Here is a 22,211-nt window from a genome sequence, read left to right as displayed (position 1 = left end):
TACTCGTCCAGAAGTATTTAAGCACCTTCTTCAAATCGATGTCGGCACCCGTGCTTCCGCCGTGCAGTGTCGCGCATACGTCATCGAGCACCAAAAAAAGACCAGGCGGTCTCTTGCCCTCGAGAAGTTCCACCACAATGGCATTATTAAAATATTCTATCGGCGTCCATCTGATGTTTTCGGCGACGTATTCTTCCTGGAAAGAGGTAAGTCCTACTTTATTTACTAACAAGACGAATGGATATCCCTTTCAAACACTGTGCGAGGGAAAGAGAAGATAACTTATATGAAAAATATAATTCACCGCCTATCTCAATAGAATATTTTTTAAAGAATTTATTATAACACAAAATGCTTCTATATGTTATATATATTTATTTAAATCAGCATTTCCTATTTTATTTGAGCAAACTAATGCGTCAGATAATGCAAGCTCTGTGTTGAAACATATATCATTGAGTAAATAGTAATTAATCGATTTTTTGCGATTGACTGATCACAATAATGACCTCATGGGATGGTAAATAATTTTATAAAAACATTATTTGCAAAAACTAAGTGATGCAAGTGGCGCAAAACAAAAGCCAATCAGTTTACTCGCACAGTGTAATAAATCCATCAATAATTATGCTGCAATATTGAAGTACATATGCGATAAAATAATTCAATAACTAAAATTATTTCGAATATAAAGAGAGAGATTACATTTGCTGACAGTTCTATAATATACCGACAGTTCTATAATATAATCTTACATAAAACGTATTCGATGCATTAATCGATATATATTGTTCTAAAGAGATGTCGATTAAATTCTGGATTAATTGACAACTTTGCGAATGGCTAATTCGAAATAAGTGATTCCCGGCTTATTAGACGCATGCCGGGTCTCACATGAAGATTATATTTATTTTTTATGATTTTTCGCACGAACTTATCGACCAGCTATCTGATCAAAATCCCCGAGCAAACTTTAAACTAGACAAAACTAGCCGACGAGGTCAGTGGCCTTTAACCCCAATAAGTGATCCTCCCTTCTAGGCACATCTGTGACAATAATAGCTGCTCACCTGATCGTAGTAAACGGTAATAGTTACGTAATAGCACGTGCTGCACACGGATTCACGCACACGAGCGCGTCGCGTTCATTAAACAGGTGAGCGCGCGCCGGATCTTTAAAGCATTATAACTCGGCGAAAAATTTACGTAGCGATATGAAACAAAAAGGGATTTGTGCTTCGCGTTCTGCAGATGTTTATGCACAATACATGTATTGTTATCGTGATACGTATGCATATGTATGGTTGCGTACGGTGGATTATCAAATATAAAAAGGCGTAATTTGAGGATTATATAATATCCACTTATTCGCGAATGATATTCACGTTTAACGCGCTTTAATAGACTGAATTACGTGGTCTATTAAAAGGAATGATAAATTTGGCGAGCGCTAGCAGCGTGGTGTATATCGAAAGAGTTAACGAGCCAAACGCATGTCAGGAACACAATTCCTCGTTTGCAGTTTAATTTACGCGTTCTATAAACTTTGCCAGCTGTGATTCTAAACGACGGAAATAAAAGAAATACCAGGAAGTTTTTAATAATTTATATTTCCGAAAGGGTTTGCGCGTGATTTATACTAAAGAATTATCATTTTAAATAATACTGTTGTGGTGTTTCTCGACGCAATCTACTACAGAATTAATTTTCTCGTAGAATATATTGCATTAAACAATGCTTCTTTAGATTTAAAGAAAAATATAATAATTTTTGCTTCTGTCTAATTTTTTAATTTGCACACTCGACAATAAATTTCGGCGTCGGCGTCGGCGTCAATAAATTTGTGCAAACATATTGATGCTAAATATTTACATTATGAATTTCACATTTACACACTCCGACGAATCATGCAACAAGTTTGTCCAAACAAATTAGCGCCGACATGTTTATAAGTGTGTAAACGCCGCTTGAAACTCGAGCATTAATTTACGACTTTATTAATGGCGATTATCCGTTTATCAATTGATGAAGGAATTAACGTTGAAAATTCGACACGCGTGATCTCTTGGATAATTTAATTGATCGATTTAACCGCTTTTGTGGAGGAGACATGCACAGATTGCAAGACTCGCTTACATCAAACGTTACGTCGAAAATACAGGCTTAATTACGTGTGCCGCCAGTAACATCGCGTCGGTATCGCGCACGTACGAGCGATTTATATCTTGCTTACTCGAGGCGATAGAAGGGAAAGGCGTAGTAATAACGCGATTGCCCGGCGCTTTTAAAATCGCTTTCCATTTCAGCAGGCCGAAGGTGTATACTTCGCGATTGCAGCCGGCTCGAAAACCGGTCGCCGCCATTTCAACCCTTTCCATCCCGGTCGTCCGTTTCGCAATATTTCGTTTGTCACCGGCGTTTGCATAATTGTCGCGAAACTTGGGCAAAACGCGGATACGTTCTTCCGTGCAATGAAAATATGATTTTCCAATCGTCAGCTCTTCCCACGCGTGATAATTCAAACATTTTCCGAACAGTTTTCAATGAACGACGACAAACTTAGCTCTTGAATTGAAATTATTAAAATTAATTGATTTGCAATACCGTTTTACGTTTTTAAAAAAATTTATTTTTTATCATATTGTGTCTTCCTCGTGATAGATTCTTATTACACGTAATTCGTTTGGGGATAAAAAAATATTATAAAATGGTAAAGCTATGAAGAAAATCCAAGTCGATAGAATGACAAGTTTTATTTATAATCTGTTAATTTTAAAAGCAGCTGATGGCAGGAGACACGGTTGTCCCACTTTAAAATCGAGCGTCTGCTTTTACATAAATAATTTTAGATCTCGTCTTTGTGCTCGCGATTCACGGTCAAGTTTTTTACTCGGTCTAGTTGCGGTTCGATCGCGCTGCACCGCGACACAGCGCACGGCAGACAGAAGTGGCACGATTTTTTCGTCGTGGCCTTTACTCGAGTTAACGACTCTTTTTCATAAAGTCAACCTCTTTAGAATAGCGCCGTGCAAACAACAGTCTGCGGTCCGAACGCTGCTTCCGCCGATTCTTCCGCGCAGGACTGCGCCGTGTAATAGCGCTGTTCAACGCTATTCGATTTCTGAATAAACAATTTGTGTCGCGATTCGTCATCCGCAATCGAAGACGCGAAAAGGCATATTATCAATTTTTTTCATGCAGCATTTCACAATGCGCAATTTGCTTTCCTTCCGCATCGCGAATAACTCATCAGCGGAAAATTAATTACGCAATAGTTGAGCGATTGGCGTGATGCGCAGATGAATAACTCGCGAGATGGACAATTAATTGTCGGATACCAAATTCGGTACTTGCAGCACGATTCCTCAGCATCCTTTTGTAGCAGGTGCTTTCACTTCGTTATTATTTTAGCCGTGCCGACTTTCGGACTGTCTCGCAGCGAGCTAGTCGACTGTCTGCCGGAATAAAACGAGAATTAAATTATTGCGCAACGTTAATTAGGCCAAAATAATATCGCGCTAGCGAGCTATTTTGCGTTTACTGAACTTGAACTTGGCGCTCGTCAAGAAATTTTCTAGACTCCGACATAATTGGTGATTAATTTCGGAAGAAATAAAGACGCGCTGTTTAATTAGCCGCTTTCTTGCCTCGCCGCGATAGTCGCGATAAGCAAATTAATCATTATACGCAATTACTTTGTCGTGTGCGCGCGCTAATCGTACGAAATGCAGGCGGTAAAAAGAGTCGACTGTGTTCCGACGGTGCTTTAGATACCGTGTATAAGTGTCTATTACGCACTTCAGACGCACTCGTGTCGTAATAATCTGTTATTTTATGCGTCGCCATCGTCTCGATCCGCGCAGTTGTGTAACGCGATTTGCGATGCGTTTTCCGTCTTTCAGCGTCGCTAGACGTCTTCCGCTTGTTTTGTTCGGCGAACGACCGTGACCGTCGTCACTAATAAAAAAATAAGAGAAAAAACTGCGGAAATGTATCGAGGCTGACAGGATAGAGCCGAACAAAGAGACGCGCGACTCCAGATTAGACCTCCCGTTCGTTCAATCTGCAAACAATTGGCGATTGTATTTTCTGTTTGTGTCTACCCGTCTCTCTCGTCGGTTAATTCTTCGGCTGACGTTTCACCTCCGACCCTTGCGCGTTACCGTAAACGGCGAGTTTAAGGACGCCCGACGGATACGCGTTCTGATTTCTGCGCGGAATGCGTCCGCGTCGCATTGTCCCCGGCGCCGAGGATGCAGCACGGATGCAGCACGGACGCTTCGTCCGCGCGCGCATCGGGATTTCCGGCAATTTTCTTAGAGTGAATGCCGTTAGAACGCGCACAGACAGGACGATAATTAGTGCTTTAACGGAGACGCGTGTGGACAACGCGATACGCAAGGATGTGTGAACTCACCACGAATGCATCCTACTTCGTCTTATCAGTCGATTGATATTCAACGCGCAAATAAAAATGATTCCGCTCGAGAGAATCATCATTAAGCAGAACTTTAATTGAAGAACAAATTGCTAATTTTGGTATAAAAATTAAAGCAAAGAGAAAACGAAATAGCTTCCCTTTTGCTCTAATTTGCCGAAATCAAGTCTGATTAATCTCGCATACATACATACATTTTTGCCGAAACTTTCTTCGAAATTTCACATACGTTTCCTCAATTATCCTACATTCCAAAACTCTCGAACCTCCACGCTTTTACAAGAACAAGTATCTGATATGCTCGCCGCACGCTCGTTTCGAATTAACGTTAATGAGGCAAAAAAGGTCGCGACGTGCAAACTAATTGGATCGGGAGTCGCATATGTCTGCCCATGGGAAACCGCGCTTCATTGTTGCCGGAATTGGCTGGAGTTTGGAGAGAGGAGAAGGGCGTATAAAAACGCAGATAATGGAGAAGATAGATGTGTGTATTCTGGGTTAACGGCGGTGAAAATACAGGAGGAAGGCAGTAACTCGATTTCACGAGAGATCACCGGATTCGCGCGACACTCGGATGCCAAATGTCAACCGTCAAGCTATTTTGTATTTTAACGGAATTCCTCTTGCGTTCTCAGAAGCAAAAATTTCGTAGGAACAACGCGTCACTAATTCCCACCACAATTTTAATGTAGAAATTTTAAGAGAATTATTTTTTTCCACATTTATTTGCCAAAGATTAATTCGCTAGGAGAAAATCCGCGGTAAAATTTTAGTGGAAATTTCAGTGGAGGGAAAATTGTTTCAAATTTCAACTTTCAGAGAACCTCATTGTTTATAATTGTGTATGTAAGAAATTTCAGAGTAAGGTAAAAAAATAATCGAGACATAAATTAGTGAGCAGAATGTAACTGCATATCATCTTAATTTCGTATTCATCACGCTACCAGAATCTAAACCTAACTGTATTATTATCGCGACGCGCATCTCGGGAACACAAAAGATGTCATCTTGATATGTTCGTGACGAGTTCAGTGTGGTCATCGCAACAATGTTGATTTTATTACGAGATTCGCAGTTATTATATTAACCGCTTGATGAGACGAAGCTAATCTGCGTGCGTATTCGCGGCAACAACGAGTTCCTTGTAGAATTGAAACAAAGACATTTCGCAACACACATTGTGATCGTCGAAACTGCGCATTCAAAATTCATTTTCAACAAAGCAAGGATTTATTTCCCGTAAAGTAATTGCGCCGCAGAATTAATCCCGCAACGTCATTAAAATCGATCTCTATGCAAAGCGCACTTATATTTGACAGATGCGTTTTTTTCCCGCGTACCACATGTATTACGGGAAGGATTAAAAGTCGCTGGTGAAAAAGACACGCGGCCAATCGAGCACCACGAAATGCAGAGAGTGGTGGCAGCCGCACGTGGGAAGAGCGCGAGAAAGAGAGACTGAAGGGGAGAGAGAAACGGCGATCGCTTCACTTAGCTATTTCATTACCTTCACTCGATCCTTGGCCGCAGTGTACACGGAGCCGCGATCACGCTTCGCAGCCGATCCTCGTCGCGAATGATACCGATCGGCGCGATCCTCGCGCGCACGCGGACGGATGGGTCGCGCGTTACATAATAAAAACACCGAGTGATTATAAATCTACCTACGAGAGGCTGCGAACGATCGCGGGAATCTCTGCGGGGAATTGGTGAGAAACCGAGAACCGACCAAGAGGCGCACCTACCGAGGTGCTGGATCCAGGCGGATCGTATGTTTATTGTCCTGTCGCAAGTCTCAGGTACGTTCGCGGGCTAGAGAAAGAGAGAAAATAGTTACTCAATATTAATTATTAGGTAGATGTTATTTTTAACGAAATATCTCTTATAATAACGTATGATTCTATAATAACAAAAAGGAAAAGTTCAAAGCGCGGATGTCGAGCCGCAAAAAGTCTGTTTATCACGCGTGAACAACATACGGAAATATCTCTCGATTTATTAAAACTCTAATTTGTTATAATTTATTATGACTAAACGGAGCAATTACATAATTGCGAAGTGGACTCTTTCGATCAATTTAAATCGCAATACTGAATTTGGTTTCGAAATGCACAGCCATTGCCGCGCGGCTATTAATTTAAATAGCGTAACGGAGACAAAGCGAGAAAGATTGACGATGACGTGCTGATGCGGCATTCAAATTTTATCGTCGTGGTTATTCGCGGACCGCTATTGCGTGCTCGTAAACCTAGGTGACTTAAATTACACGTTGTGAGTGACAGGTGATCTGTAAAGACGGTTTTCAATTCTTCAAGTAACAAATTGGTCGCGAGATAAAAGGTACGCGGTCCATTCATCGCGGCCGAAATACAAAACAGCCGTTATTAATGGCAAAGTATACGGTTCACGCTTGTGTTTCGCAAGAAAATAATTATTCTCCAAGAAGCAAATTTGTAAGAAAAGATTACGCGAAGACAAGGCTCGCATTGACGCGCGAGCGGCGTTATGCGTTATATCCAGCGTCGCTTAGATCGGTACTCATGCATAGATGCTTTGCAGTTATCAATTCGCGTTAGATTAGACCGCGCTCGTCGTCCGCCAATATTCTTTAATGAAGCTTAATTGCCGCATGTTGCGGAACGCCGTTGTAATTTCAGCTTCGAGGAGCTTGCCGCGCGCCAAGTCGCGATCAAAGAGGCTCGTGAACGCTACTTTCCACGGGTATCGTTTGCGTAAACTCACGACTAGCATAAATGTTCGTTGACACGCTTACTGTTTTTAACGATTCGCCGCAGACACCCACCGCTCGATTAAACAAGAATGATCAAAGACGGGGGAAACAATTGGAGCGCAGTAAATATGTCATACGACACACTTTTGTCTCCGACACTAATTAATAACGATCGCTTTGTCCACCGGCTTTTTAACCGCCTCTCCAACGTTTCATTATTCGTGTCAATTTCCGCCGAGCGGAAGGAAAAAGAGCGCGGGATGACTCTTCGATTCGGACGAGCGCAAGGTGACTTCGATTCGAGCGCGGACAAAAAGCGTGGGTTACGCAAAAGCCCAATTATGTGTGCCTCGTTTTCGTGCTCGCTGCGGGACAATCACGATCGATCCGTCAAAGCAGCTCGATGACTGGCGCGTTCTCAACAAGGGAATCATTTCCTCCGCGGCGAACGGAACGGGAGAAGGTGCGGCGCTCTAGTTGCAGGTTTTTTTTTTCAGCAAGCGGCACGTAACACTTTTATTTTAACATCGCGGACGGCGCCGCGCCGAATAATGGCGGATAATTATTGTCTTCCGTGTTTCACGAGCATTTTGTCTCCGTCTACATATATGTCATTGTGAAATTCCACTCCTCGCGTCGGCATTTCGTAACGCGCGTTTAAGAAAACAACGGTGACGCTATTCCTTTTTTCAGCTCGACGGACTGCAATAATCGATTTAACGAAATACAACGAAAATTGCCCGAAAGTTAGTTTATTAATTAATCTTTTTGAATCATATTTTGGACGAAAAGAGAGAGAGAAAGGGAGAGAGAAAAAGAGAAAGAATGCCTCCGGGCCTTGACCACACTCTCACTTTCGTTCAGGTGTGAATTTAATTGCACCTCCGTCTTCTCTTCACCGGGGCCAAAGCGATCGGACGATCGGCGATAACGCGCCCCGCGATCGAGAGATCCCCCGAGTATATTTACGTAAGAGCGGCAAGTGCCCGTAAGTGTGGCGTGGGAGTGGAGCCAGTTCGCATGCAACCGGCAACGTTTCCTCGACTTTCTAAGTTCCGATAGCGCGATAGTTGTTGACCATCGCCATTGTCTTCGTTAGTCCGTGCGTGATTCAATGCGGGGCATAATTGAAAGTCCCTTATAGAGGAGCAAGTGTGCGTCATCGGCGATTTCGGATCGACATATTTTCGGACGACACTTTTCGAAGATCCGTGCCGTGAAAATATTCGCCTCGTCATAAGAAATAAATATGCCGTGGCAATCAAAAGCGAATTAACGGCAGGAAGAAAAGAAACTTTCTTCGATTGTATTTTGGTCCCGTTGCGTCCACGCCCGATTACGAATACTAATTAATAGTGAAATCGACACGCGCGAGTCATCGAAGTTCTCTCACTGCTCGGTTCTCTATTTACGAGCAAGCTCCTTTGTTTTATCGCAGGCGTCGTAAATTTTCCAGAACGATATATCGATAGATTAGATTTTTGCCGATGTAACGTTCGATACGCGAATTATTTACGAAAAATTTAACGATTGCAATTAATTTTATCATTTTTTTCGGGTGTATAAAATATCTCTTTTTAGGAGTTTAGACAGAAGCTAGATTTATTGATGCAAAACAAATTTGTATCAATGCTAATCGCACCGACAATTATTCATGAATCTCTGTTGCATTAAAATTATTCGTCTCGTCTTGTATGAACGCGCGCACGAGCCGCCACGGAGACTGCGATAATAATTCTTCCCCGTCCTACTTTACTCCATGTTTCGTCTTCATTCGCTCGCGAATTCTACATATGGCGGCAAGCGCGATGCGATCTACATATCAGATCGTGTGCCGCCGCGGCACACGACCGATCCATACGAGTTAGCTCCGGCGCTCTTCAAATGATAAATCGATTAACATCTTTCCGCGTGTACCTCTATTTCACTTTCGCGTAGTATTATTTTGAGACAAGATCTAAAGTGACATAAAATTTGATTACGGATGCGAGGAGCGGTGAATCTTCCGCGTCTCATTAATCGGAACAGGAAGCGGCACAATGAACAATAAGTAATAAATCCCTTTCATCCTGTTTCAACGGGCGAGGTTTTGTTCCTGCTCTCGCGATCTACATAGAACGTCGCAAATCCATCGTTCTGCTTGCGCGACATAAAATTTGCAAATATCTTCAATTCAAATCAGTAGAAATTTTGCAGCATATATAAAACAGTATATATAAAGCACCTTTCTTCTTACATTAAGATTCGAAACTTGTTGAATCTTTATCCGCTATTCCTTGAAAATTATTCAAGAAGATACTCCGATTGCCAAGTGATCTACTTTGAAAACTTTTCAAGCGATTATTAACATTGGAAAAATCACCGAGACCTCGCCGAGTCGCTCGCTGTTTCTTTGAAATTTCTCAAGAAAATTCCAAGGATTATTTCCTCGCCGACAATTAAGGGAAAACCGGTGGACGCAAAACCGCGCGATTTCGATTATTCCCCGACCGCAAGGAACCAGCCTGATCGAGTCTGCAACTTTCTCGAAAATTAAGCATATTTACTCGAACAGTTATTTCATGTCGTCGCGAAGATATAGGAAATGAAACAACGATAGTTTACGCAGGACGCAATTAGGTGTCCAAGATATACAAGCTGGTTTCATAAATAAAAACCGGTGATTGTAGATACCAAGAGTCGCGGAAATATTCCGAGTATCTAAAGAACGATGAATACCAAGGGATTAAATTTTACTAAACCGAGCCAGCCGGTTGATGTCGATCGTAATTTAGTCGCGAATAGCACTTTCAAGCCGCGTGAGTTGCGTCATGCGGCGTACGGGAGAAAATCGCCGGTCTCGGGACGCATATGCACGCGATATGACGTCGACGCGAAATGTCAAGCGATTCGGTTAAACCAGAGCGCCGGTGAGAACCAGAATTGCTTTGACAGGTCGCCTGACTGACTCTCCACGTGGAGAGTCGTGTACGCTCCGTTTCGCCGAGCGTTAGTCGCGCACACGGCGCACGTTCACCGGGGCAACGATTGCACTTGCACTTTTTATGAGAACCTGTTCAGCACGCCGGGCCACACCCACGGCGACGTAGAATCGGCGGTGTAGATCTCGCGAGAGCGGTCCAGGAAAGAAGGGACTACCCCGTTATACTTCTGTCGGGCGAACGGTAACGCGAGATTACGGACGCCGCGCGGCTCCTGCGAGAGAGTCCTGTTGTTGTTCCGTATATATTATTGCGCTCGTTCGTGCGAATATGTCTATCGCGTAAATATATCTTGTCTGGAAATCGGCTTGATTACATCTTTTATATTCTGCTGGTTATATTCTACTCAGTTTCTTTTGCATGCCTGAATATAGGATTCTCGGTAAATCATTACGACGATTAAATCATTACTCAACATTGTTATAATAATACAGATCATTAATTCTTGAATTTATTACAGAATATTTTGTTTTTTTACTTTTTTTTTAAATTTATTACACGTCATAAAGAGGATCTAACAAGTGTTTTATGTAAGAAATATTTTGATCGCAGCTTTATTCTTGGTTCTTTTATTCTTGACTAGTTAACAGCTCAATCAGATTGTTTTGTAATCATTTATGTTATTTGACGTGCGCTAATCTCCGGACGATTCATCGTCGATTGCACCGGTTGCTCGATAATTATTTCCGCTTTTGATTTCAAATAAAAAGTGATTCTATGCACCATTAATCCCTCGATAAATTTCTAATGGGAGACATTGTAACTAGAGGAGGATAGTGGAGAAAGTGGCAAAATCGAAAAAATTTCCAATTCGTTGCGAGAACGGAAAAAGATTGTGATGATTATTCGACTGGTACGAGTTACTTTCACGGCCGGCAAAAAAAAACAATTTTATTCGCTCTTTAAACGAGCAAACGTTGTTTTTATTACGACCGCGAGCTGTGGAACGCTAAACCGACTATTGGCGAGCAATTGACGTGTAGATTCAGGAATGTATGTAATCTCGTATGAATAAAATCTCGATTTGTTCGTGCGATATCGCAGCAATCTTATAATTTGATTTATAGAGCGTGGAAATACGTGAAGTTTCACGATGGAAGAGCATTCTTCGGGCGGTCCGAAAGAAGGAGAGAGATGCGTTGTTTTCTTGATTGCACCAATAATGGCGTATGAACTAGTTTCCATTAAATAACGACGTAAACAGTGGACTGCGTCTCAACAATGAAATCTCTGTTTCAGAGAGCTCGTCATAAAGTCTTATGAAACTTCTGCTGACTAAACACTCTGCTGACTAAACATCTTAAACTTCTCAAACCTGCTTCATATTTTACGAGCAACGTAGAACCGCCACGGAATTGTAATTCTTTTTAAAATCTATTTCACATTTTAAGCGCAACGCTAGACACATTGCAGAAATGAAACCGTAAGAAGCGAAGGCGAGACAATAGTTTCACTCGTCGCGAAATAAGCTCTCCGCTGCGCAACAACCTTGCACCTCGCACCTCGGTGAGTGCATTATTCCAGAAAATAATCCGTCGATCCCGTTCAATTATTGCGCCATCAGAGCGCAGAGTTAAACGCTTACTGGAACGTATCGTCGTGCCCGGCGAGCAATTATCATTCCGCGGCTAAACTGATGCAGAAATGATAGAAACGACGATGATTTCATCCGCCGTCACGTCGGAATCGCTTTCCAGCTGCGTTCGCACCGGCGTGTTCGCGCAAAGACAATGCTCGCGCGGATCGCATGGAAAATATCGATCCGTTCCGAATCTCGCCCGCGTTGTTCGCTACGCGCGAGAACTCAGGAGATTGGTAACTATCGGGAACGTGCGAACTATCAAGCGGCAAAAGTGTAACGAGTCGAGCCGAGTTTGACTCGATTCCGAGTTATTTCTTCACGCTCTCGTCGAAGGAATTCGCGTTCCGCGCCTTATATTACTCTCGGCTCTCGGCTCGGCGCCGATTCTAAGAAAACGGATCGGGGAAATTGTAGAGCCGTACCCGTCGATTCTATGGCCGATTGTCTTTGAATATATTCCCGGACACGCGCGTTTCCTTACGTAAGGAAAACAAGAGAAAATGTATCATTTTGTTCGCGCAAGAGGGGCCGGCTCGCGTCCACGCTCGCGCGCGCGGATAAAACTTTCACCACGTTTATTACTTACGTGCTCGTTATACGGCGTGGTCGACCGGGCATCGTTCCGTTATTTTGTCATGCTTCCTGCGCTGCTTTTTGGCGGCAAGAAAACGCCTCGTGAAATCGCCCGGACCGAGGCTAACTCGAGGCGAACGAAAAAAAAGTAATGCGTTCGCGTAACCGGTCGGCCGCGCGGCATAATTATGGAAATTCGGTCGCCGCAAAACGGCTAATCGCACGTTATTAAGTCTTTCCAGCCTAGTGATTTCAATTAGAATCACATACATTTCTTATGTAAGCCGGCTGACCAGTCGCCAGACGGCGGAACATTTTCTTCAATTTCTCTTTGGTCATCGAGCTACAGTTTTTAATTGCAAATCGAGCAAAGTGCGCAGATCGTTATAAATTAAATGACTCGAGATATTACTAATTATGAATTTTGTAGAAAAAGTTTTGCAAGAATATAGAAAAAAGTCGTAAGTTTTCCTCTTGTCAAAATATCAATCAGATGAGCTCACGAGAGAACGTTTTTGCAGAATGTCGCGCAGAATCAACGTCTGCGTCATCGTGATGCTCGTTCTGCTCGAGCTGACCACATCAGCCATGGTCCTGCCAAGGCCACCCTCGTCGCCTAATCACATTCGTCAAGATCAGGACTTGTCCGCGCGCAAGGCACTCGAGGGCAAATCCTTGCACGGCGTCCCACGAGACACCAACGTGGAGAGGCCCGATATCGAGGATTACAGGTATCGCCGACGTTTGCTCGCGGCAGCCTTTTACGCGGCACTCTTTTTTTTTTTTTTATATTGCGGACTGGTTATTGATATTATGTATTCTGCGGCCGCCAACACCGTCGCTCCGGCAATTCACTTTCGCTCGCGTAGAATTTAGAACTCGTTCGCAATGATCGATCATCCGGGGATACAGGTGTCGATTGTTATCGCGCAGTCGATCGACGTTCTACTTCGAACAATACGTCGCGGAACTAATTTCTGAGAGAAACCGAGGCGGATTCGCGCAAACGAATCTTTATTTACTACGAATCTTGTCTGCATTTACAATTTTATATAATAGTAGTGGTTTTGTAAGAAAAACAGCTAACGGAAGAGGCTTAAGAACCAAAGCGCGGATTTCGGTGCAAGAAAATTATTACAGAATTTCTGTATCATTACTCCGCATTGATTTGTAGTAAATTTTTTTGCGCCTCGATACTCACACTTTGGTTCTCATAGTCTTTTTTCTGTTAGCTATTTTATATAATATTGAATTTCTTACAGGATTTTTTATTTATGCCTTTGATTTCATTAAACGTTAATGAATATCCGATAATGTTATTACACTCTATTTAACGACGCTTCCCCGGGATGCTCTCTCGTCTGACTCAGCGCGATTACGAAACGATATTCGCTTCGACCCCGCGAGTTTAAATCGCTCCGAACAAAAGCGGAAAATCCCGCTTGGAAACGTTGTTCTCTCTCACCGTCGGAAAGCGGCCCAATTAGCGCAAATGAAAAGCCGTCCTCGTTGCAGCGCACGAGAAACGTGAGAACCGGCCGGATAATCGCTCCCGTGCAATTTGCAATGGCGGTAGATTTACGTGATCGCAATTCATATCTGCGGGCAATCGATATCGGGCAACCGACAATTTTGAAAGCGAAATAAGCGCGATTAAGACGGGCCGATTGTCTCTCGATCCTTGCGTCGTGAGGCCGCAATACCGCTTGCGGTTTAACAATGCGAAGAGAAGCAGCGTTTCTGAACAATGACACCTGTAATGTCGCACGAATCGAATAACGACTGTCGCGGTCGCTCGAAAAGCAATCTTCCGCTCGCGATATTCACGCTACCGCTAATACCGGATACTTCCCGACGTGCATTATTCTCACTATATATTTACGGTTGATTGCCTTCAACTTTTATCCGTTTAATATCCATCCATTCGTTCGGCAGCGAAAAAAACCAAACGTGAAATTGATTTTTCCGTCTCCCTCGCAGATTTCTCGAGATCGAACTGCAGGGCGCCGACGAGATGGATGCCGCAAATCTGCAAGGTCTGGTGCGCGTGATGCTGAAGCAGCAGCAACAGCAGCAGCAGATCGAGCAGACGCCGAACGACAATTATCCGAATCCCGAGGTGATCCCGCACTCGATCCTCGGTGTGCGAGACATGGGCCTGAGTCCGAATTATCGTCTCGACACCTTCGACGACGATAAGCGCGTCCTGCTGAATCCGCCGAAGCTGCAAAGCCTCGACGAGAAGCTGTACTATCTGAAGAGCGGCCGACCGAAGGTCTACGTGAACGTGCGCGGACACAGCGGCTCCTTCCGCAAGGAGACCGCCTCACCTACGGCGACCCCGAGCGAGGGTGCGGTCGGATATCTCAAGGTTACGCGACCCTTCGAGAGGCAGACCGACTGGAAGGCGCGGGACAAGAAAGCCCGACCGCCCAAAAAGTTCGATCGCCGCGTCGACGGGATCGTTCTGCGGAACGGGGAAGTCGGCAAGACGATCTCTTACGCGCCGGACGATCTGTCCACCACGGAGAATTCCATGGTCACGTCTAGCGAATTGCCGAAGCAAATACCCGCGCCGCCGAGTAAGGTCCGAGGACGAGCCCTGATGGCGCAGACCACGCCTGTGCAGAGGTACGCGCTGAGGAGGACCGACATCCTGCCGGGATACGGCTTCGTCGAGGAGTAATCGTGTTTACGATAACGGCAGAATTGATTTCTTTTGCAAGTAAGAGTTTGAACAGATTCTAGTGCGACGATATATTTCACGATTTTCCGAAAATTTTTTATTGCTTTCTAAGTTTGATAGTACAAAAAATGCAACAAAGAAAATTGATGGCAAACTTCTTTTCAAAAATTATCAGTTACGAAGTAACTATTTAAATTAATTGCACGCAATATCTCTTCCGTCAAATTATTTCGTATCGCAAGCATCGTAAAATGCTGATAATCTCTCAAAACGAAATTATTTTTGAGTAATCAACTATGCACAATTTTCTTCCGTCGAATCATTGATTACTGTTTGTATAACGCGTCGCAAGCGTTATAGAGAGCGGATAATCAATGTCCAACATTTCTATCGCCTTTAACGCAATAATTAAAGTGAAACTTATAAATCTGACGTTTCGTAAGCGTCACGAAACTATAGAAATCTCAATATGTAAGGGGCTGTGATTGCGTAAAAAATGTTATTTCGCCTCGGCCTAGTTTTAGCGCCTTAACGTGAAATTTGACGTCGAATATTGGCTTCGAGTTTAATTTATGCAAAGCATAACGGCTTATGATAAGAATACGTAATCATTCGTTATTTATACGATTAATATATGCAGACAATTAATATAGAATTAAAAGAGTGCAGTAATATATTTTAACTTATGCAGTTTAGCAATCAGTATGCGGGAAAGCCAGTAAAACATCTTTATTACTTATATACGTTTGGAAGATTATTTCTATCATTAGCGGAAACATGGAGAGGCACTAGAGATAACACGTGTTAATCACAAAGAGAACATATTAACAAAAACTTACCTGTTCCGTCTTTAACGTGAGCTCGATGAAGATCTGCTGTAATTTCTCGTTCACGAAATTGATGCAGAATTGCTCGAAGCCGTTCTTCTCGAAGATCTCGAAGCCATAAATGTCCAAAATTCCGATCTCATATCCGTCCGAGTTTATCATCATGGCCGCATTGACTTTCTGTGGAAACGTCAATTATTCAATAAAGAGATCCAAAGCTCCTTTTAAAGTTGAACAATAATTACGGGTGAAAAGATTATCTGTCTAATCAAAATAGATATATTGAATATATTTTTATCGAATAAAATTAATTAAATATTAATAGAAATTTAATAGAAAAAAATTAACTTACTCTCTTTTACAAAAAGAATTTAATGCTCAGATCAATAATCAATTAAATATGTATTGCAAAAAGAAAAGTCGATTAATTTTCATTATTCAAGCTTTTAATTGTGCGATAATTAGCATTTTCCCATATTTATAGTGTTAAAATTAATCGTTTTTAAACGACCGCTCTCTCACACCTTGACCAAGTAGTCGAATAGTTTAGCATAGATGTCCTTTGCCAAAGCGTCCCTTGCATAAAGTGCCTGCTCCACATTCAACGTCAGGTCCACACTTTCCGATTGACTCCCCCATTTCGACTCGAATTCCCGAGAGATTAATTTGTGCGACAACTGCTCTGCCGAGATTCCAAAGAGATAGGCTGGGAACTCAAGAACTAAAAATATATCGATACGATTAGAAAAAGAAAACAATTTTGACGGAAATGTAAATAATAATACAAAAACGTATATATATATAATAGAAAAATTAGTCAGTAAGACTAACTTATCGATCAATTGATAGCCTTTAGATATGATAAGTTATAAATAAGTTATATAGTTTATATACAAAGAGATATAATTATAGAGATTACGCGGATAAGTTGCGTCAAATTATTGCTATTATGTTTTTAATACACACAGAATGGCTTACATTGTTTATCGGCTATCTGTGAGTAATTGCCGTTTTCGACGAACTGTATATTTCCCAAGTGAAGAATTCCAGCTACCAGTCTGAATATATCCATCACTTCCATGTCTTTTATTCCCATGACACTAAGCGCTGCAGATATAATATATATATAAAAAATTATCAAATAAGATCTATTTTCTAATTAGAGAAAAAAACATATATAAGAATATATTAAAATAATCGCAAAGTATTGGGTTGATCAAAAAGTTCCTTCGGATTTTCGATGAAAATAAAAGACAACATTTCGATTATTTTAATATAGTCTTATATTTTTTTTCTCTAATTAGAAAATATTAGTTCCAGCTGCACAAAAATCGATAAGTGATGCGAGACATTATATATAATAATCACATGTAAATACCTTTAAGGGTTTCCTGAAAATCCCGCGCATCATTTGTGCCGTCCACCCTGTGATTGCCGCCGTAACTCAGATATTGATAATAATCGAGATCCGTCAATCCGAATTCCGCTAAAATTAAAAATGCATTGTTTAATTAGAGCTGCGCTTTCAGAGCTGCGCTACTTTTACTGCTGAATTACACTTACATTTCATGTCTTGATTAGCGCCCATCGCCAGCTGATAAAATATGTGGAAATTTCGCTCGCCGGGATTGTGACAGGTCACTCTCGATTTTTCCAGGAGAAAATTCGAGATTTTGCCGCCGTTCGGCTGACCGCCCGGTCCGAACTGCATCTCCACATATTTTCCCTGAAAGTTCAAATTTTCTTTTGTTTTCTTCGAATTGAGATAAACATATTTTAATTTGAATATAATTCTTGAAACGTACAAATCTACTACTGTTGTTATTTCTCACAGTCTTTGCGTTGCCGAAAGCTTCCAAAAGAGGATTTGACTCCAAGATAACATCCTTCACCCGCTGCACCTTCTCACCACCACCACTCACCCTCGCTATATAAGACATTATGTATTTCGCGGCGACCGTTTTTCCAGCGCCAGACTCACCGCTGCAAGATGGACGCAAAAACGGTGAGTACATTTTTCCTCGATAATTACATTAAACAAATCTCCGAGATAAAATACGCTGCTCTACAATTTTCTCTATTGATTTTCTTAACGCGAATATTACTTACCTGATGATGACACACTGACTCTCGTTATCGATTAGCATGTTTCTATACATGTCGTCCGCCAGTCCATAAATGTGTGGTGGATTCTCGTACGGCGCCTGAATGATAACGATAATTTTAATTATAATTGCACATGCGTAATTACAAAATGCCAAAATAATAAGCTTTTCTTGATGCATTAACGAGAAAAATACTCACCGCGCCTTGGTATATTTCGACTTCCTTCTCTCCGAAATACGGCATTTGTTTGAAAGGATTGACTGATACCAGCACAGGTCCAATGCATGTCTAATAGCCATTAAGGAGCATTGTGCAAATCATTCGCCGCTGCCAAAGACTATCGTGATAACTCGTCATAAACCCACACTATCTCGCAGATTTTCCTTCGCGAGAAGGAAAGCAAAAGAGCGAGAGATAATGACTCTTCCCATATTACGCAAATGAAACGATAATGCAACAAAGGATACAAATATATAATCGTCCATGTATCGCTTTCTGAGGTTCTCGATGATAGCGTCCTCGTTGATCTTCGGCAGGAGGACCATGTCGTCCACTCCGGAAATTTTGACATTTTGACTTTGCCAGTGGTACACCTAAAATTAAATTAATTAATTAACTACCAAAAGTAAATCGCGATAATTATCAATTGTCAATAGCGATATTAAATTCTACATTGTCGCAGACTTCTTCAAACTTTTTCATATTACGAATGCAGCAATATACGCGAGTCGAATCGGCGGACAATTCGCGCTGCAAATCCAATTACGACTTCTATGCCGCGAGTGGTATTAGAAATGCTTATTCGTTCTGACATTTCACGGATCGCCGATCTATCGATCACTTCCGTTCTTCTTTTAGTACGGTCTTCGTTTAGTCTTTCACTCTGCGGCCTTTGACACTTAGAGCGCCGGGTATTTATATTGACAGATTGTAACACACGCAATAATAACATATTAATTCTGAACAATGAAAATAACACGCACAAGCTCAATGATTTTTATCTCAAAGCTAATGATATTCATAGCGCTTTCAGTGTTATTTATTAAAACTTGATATACACGCAAGAAATGCGTAAATATAATATTTCAATCTGCAAGAAATCTGGAAATGTACAATTATTTTATGGAATTATAAATCATTTTAATTTTCTTATCTAACAGCGATTTACGTAATAGAAGAAGAAACCGCGTTAACGATTGATCGTAAAGTAACGAACGTAAGTAGGTGTTGTGAATGGAAGCCCAGCGTGAGAAACACGCATTCTCGATTGCACGTGGCGTGGCGTCGAGGAATACGAGAGAAATTGAAGTCAGCGCATATTCAGGCTTCCGGTCGGACGATTCCCTTTCGACGAATTCCGCATAATTCCAGAGGATCGAATATAGTGCAACGTTTCGTAAGACAATCCTCCTCCCGTGAATCTTAAACGACCGACATTGTCGATATAATCCATCGTAGAAAGTCGGTCATTGCCAATTAACATATTGATACGAGTGACGCGCGCATCGATCTTGCAGATTATAAATATTTTATACACATTAAAATTATACAAAGTTGTTAATTCTTATCTTTGGCCTTAGAAAACACATAAATAAACGAATGCAATGCGCTTTTGTTCCCCTCTCCGGGGACACATCAGCATCGATTCCGCCAAATGTCGTCGCGCCGTTGACATTTCGGCCCGACGATCAATTTATATCGACAAAGCAATTTGCGCAGATGCAACGCGCGAGCAAATTCGCAAACAGACTGTAACGAACGACAGATGAGAGAGAGAGAGAGAGGGGGGGGGAGGGGAAGGAAAGGGAGAGATTTCGTCAGTCCGCAGAGACCGTAGAAAGCGGCGGGAACCAGCGTTCGCAGGCGGCTGACAATGCCCAACGAGAGAGAGATGAATGGACACGCATGCACGCGGAGCTTCCGCTTCTCATCGCCGCAATTTCGACGAGCGACAGATTTTGTCAACAATGAAAGCTGGCCATCTTTTGCCATTAAGCCGCGATCGGCGAAGCTATCATAGAGTCGGTTTAATTGTGATTGATGGGGCTACTGACCGCACCATCGATCGCATAATGTTCCCTGTTGTCACGCGCGTGCCGGTTCGGAGCGGCGGCATGATTTCACGGCTCCCTCCGTCGCGGCCGGCGCAATGAAACTGTCTGTTCGTTCACCGCAGTTCCGCTGCCGCGGTGACGGTCAACGAGATATCGCTGTTGTAGACTCCGGTCTTCCTACCGTGTGTATTTCGCCGGATTTTTGTGAGATAAAAATTGCTTGAGATTAAAATTAAAATGTTTAATAGTTAAAATAATTAAAAGCGATAAAATAATTTCAATTGTAAGAATTTTAAGGTGAAAAAAATGAGACGGATTGCCGACATAAAGAGCCAAGGCAATGCTGGAGAAAGTTTTTTCAGCAGCGTTATCTTGGCGGTTTTTGTTGAAGATTAATCTGTCGTTTTTTTCATCTTGGAATTGTTACAATTGGAATTATTTTAGGATTTTAAATTATTTTAATTATTATAACAGTTTAATTTGCATTCTACAAAATTTTAATTGAAGGAATCCTAATTTATTTTGAACGTATCGAACGTTTAATGAAGCAGAGATTGCACTAGGAAACTTTGCCGCGCGTGATATATTATTTTCCGCGTTTTGATTGAAATGCTATGTTCCTTTTAAACAACATGTCTTGTTATTTAGTTAATTTAGAATGATATTTAAACAAATTTATCCAGGGAACCGCTTGTTGTCAACCAAATGATAAGACAACCTTTGGTTATCGATAAGCATATAACCCAAAGATATCGAATAATGGATTCGATTCGCGAATGTGACAAAACTTTTACATATACAGGCTCATTTTATCAAATTTCAAGGATCTCTTGAACTCAACTGCGTACAGAAGATCGATAAAAATATTTTATTTCGACGCAACGCGCGAGGATTTTTCCACGAATAAATGGCGCTGCGAGATTTGTTGTCAAACGTTGCAGAAATAATCTCGTGACTCATGGCAGGTGGAGACATCCGCTGATAGAAAATGATACACCCTGGAATTTTCTCAGAAGGATTTCATGGCAGAAAACGCACGGAGTTGCGTTAGAGTACAAAGCGCCGGACAATAAAGCGCTATTTCGCGCGGAGGGAAAGGCGTCTCTCTCTTGGCCTTGTTAACATGCATTCTTCGGAACGATTAACAGTGCTACGATTATAAGCACGCAACGCAAGGACGTGCGTGCATGCGTTATCTTCTCTAGCTAGGCTAGAGCGTTATCTTCTCTCTCTTTGCACGGCTCCGATAAGAGTGTGTCGACATTGCGTAACCTGCTCATCGCGATAACGATCCTCGCGAATATCGGCGTGAAATGGCATTCTAATCGAATAGAGATTGAAACCGCATCATGTCATTTTGCACTCGCCCCTAATTGAACCGAATTGAAACAATCGATATTTAATCGTGTCATGAGATTAAAAGGGGAAGATAACTCTCAACTTTCGCTCTGTTTAAAAAAAACCAATTTCCTGATAAGTCTTCAATTTTATCTTATATCTTATCCCGCACTGTCGACTGAATATTTATCGATACGCGCAATGGAACGTTGCAGAAGTCAATGCGAACTCTAACAGGATATTCCATTATATCGACCGGTGTACGCAATGTGCATAACCGTAAAATTTCCAACGCGCAATAACGGCCGTAAAAGTCTTCCCAGAAGATACTATGGACACTTTCGACATGCATACCTTATCGGGATGCTTAAGACACATCATTACACGCATCACTGACCGCTTCACATCACCGCGATTGCTCCAATTCTCGGAATAAGCAGTAATCTATCAGACTGCGGCAATTGGAGAATTTCGTCTCATGAATGAAACTGTTGGATAATAACGTAACAACTCGTCGTGAAAATTGGAAGGAATTGCGGATAGCTGCGGATACATCCGAATTGTTACCTCTTTGTCTAACAATAATGAATTTCCGCGTTCGAATAACACGCTTTTCTGTGGGAAAATGTATATTGCCGGGTTTTTAGGAAATAGAACATAAAGAAAAATCTCTCTTTGGAAATGCTTGAGCGTGTGTGCGTTTAAATATAGAGACCGGTTTAGGAGGCATAAATGCAATTGTCCAGTAATTGTCTATGCAATTGTGAGCGGCATACGACTTGGCGCACTTAGGCGGTTTATAGCGCGTAATAAGCGCGCTGACGACAATCATTTCGTACGAGCCAAATAGAGATCCACCTACGAAATTCTATCTGGCCGAGATATATACCTCACT

At 42.0% G+C, this 22,211-nt stretch overlaps 2 protein-coding genes and 1 long non-coding RNA gene across 4 annotated transcripts in view; 2 read left to right on the top strand and 1 right to left on the bottom strand.

Moving 5' to 3' along the window:
* The window catches only part of LOC105679047 (unconventional myosin-Ie-like), a 29,191-nt gene that overhangs the window by 4,721 nt on the left and 2,259 nt on the right, over positions 1–22,211 (bottom strand). Inside the window, exons 2-11 of the mRNA XM_012378821.2 lie at positions 18,392–18,517; positions 18,123–18,212; positions 17,928–18,022; positions 17,624–17,801; positions 17,382–17,544; positions 17,197–17,304; positions 16,797–16,925; positions 16,343–16,539; positions 15,831–15,998; positions 26–196 (exon numbers count right to left, since the gene is read on the bottom strand). Of these exons, the coding sequence (XP_012234244.1) occupies positions 26–196; positions 15,831–15,998; positions 16,343–16,539; positions 16,797–16,925; positions 17,197–17,304; positions 17,382–17,544; positions 17,624–17,801; positions 17,928–18,022; positions 18,123–18,212; positions 18,392–18,517 (1,425 nt within the window). The remainder of the gene's footprint in view (positions 1–25; positions 197–15,830; positions 15,999–16,342; positions 16,540–16,796; positions 16,926–17,196; positions 17,305–17,381; positions 17,545–17,623; positions 17,802–17,927; positions 18,023–18,122; positions 18,213–18,391; positions 18,518–22,211) is intronic.
* LOC105679055 (uncharacterized) lies at positions 66–17,626 on the top strand. 2 transcript variants are annotated; one of them, XM_012378834.2, is made up of 3 exons: positions 66–206; positions 12,827–13,036; positions 14,286–17,626. In XM_012378834.2, exons 2-3 carry the CDS (start codon positions 12,828–12,830, stop codon positions 14,989–14,991), a joined length of 915 nt encoding a protein of 304 aa, XP_012234257.1. In that variant the 5' UTR covers positions 66–206; position 12,827; the 3' UTR covers positions 14,992–17,626. The 2 variants fall into 2 exon arrangements, with proteins under 2 accessions (XP_012234257.1, XP_012234256.1); XM_012378833.2 differs by lacking the exon at positions 66–206 and adding an exon at positions 4,620–6,237.
* Positions 17,684–22,211, top strand: part of LOC105679062 (uncharacterized) — a 24,647-nt gene continuing 20,119 nt past the window's right edge. Inside the window, exon 1 of the long non-coding RNA XR_001101794.2 lies at positions 17,684–17,823. This is a non-coding gene — a long non-coding RNA (uncharacterized lncRNA). The remainder of the gene's footprint in view (positions 17,824–22,211) is intronic.

This window comes from Linepithema humile, chromosome 2, assembly GCF_040581485.1.
Source record: "Linepithema humile isolate Giens D197 chromosome 2, Lhum_UNIL_v1.0, whole genome shotgun sequence".
In the NCBI taxonomy this organism is placed as follows: domain Eukaryota; kingdom Metazoa; phylum Arthropoda; class Insecta; order Hymenoptera; family Formicidae; genus Linepithema; species Linepithema humile.
This window is presented reverse-complemented; position numbering and strand designations above follow the sequence as displayed.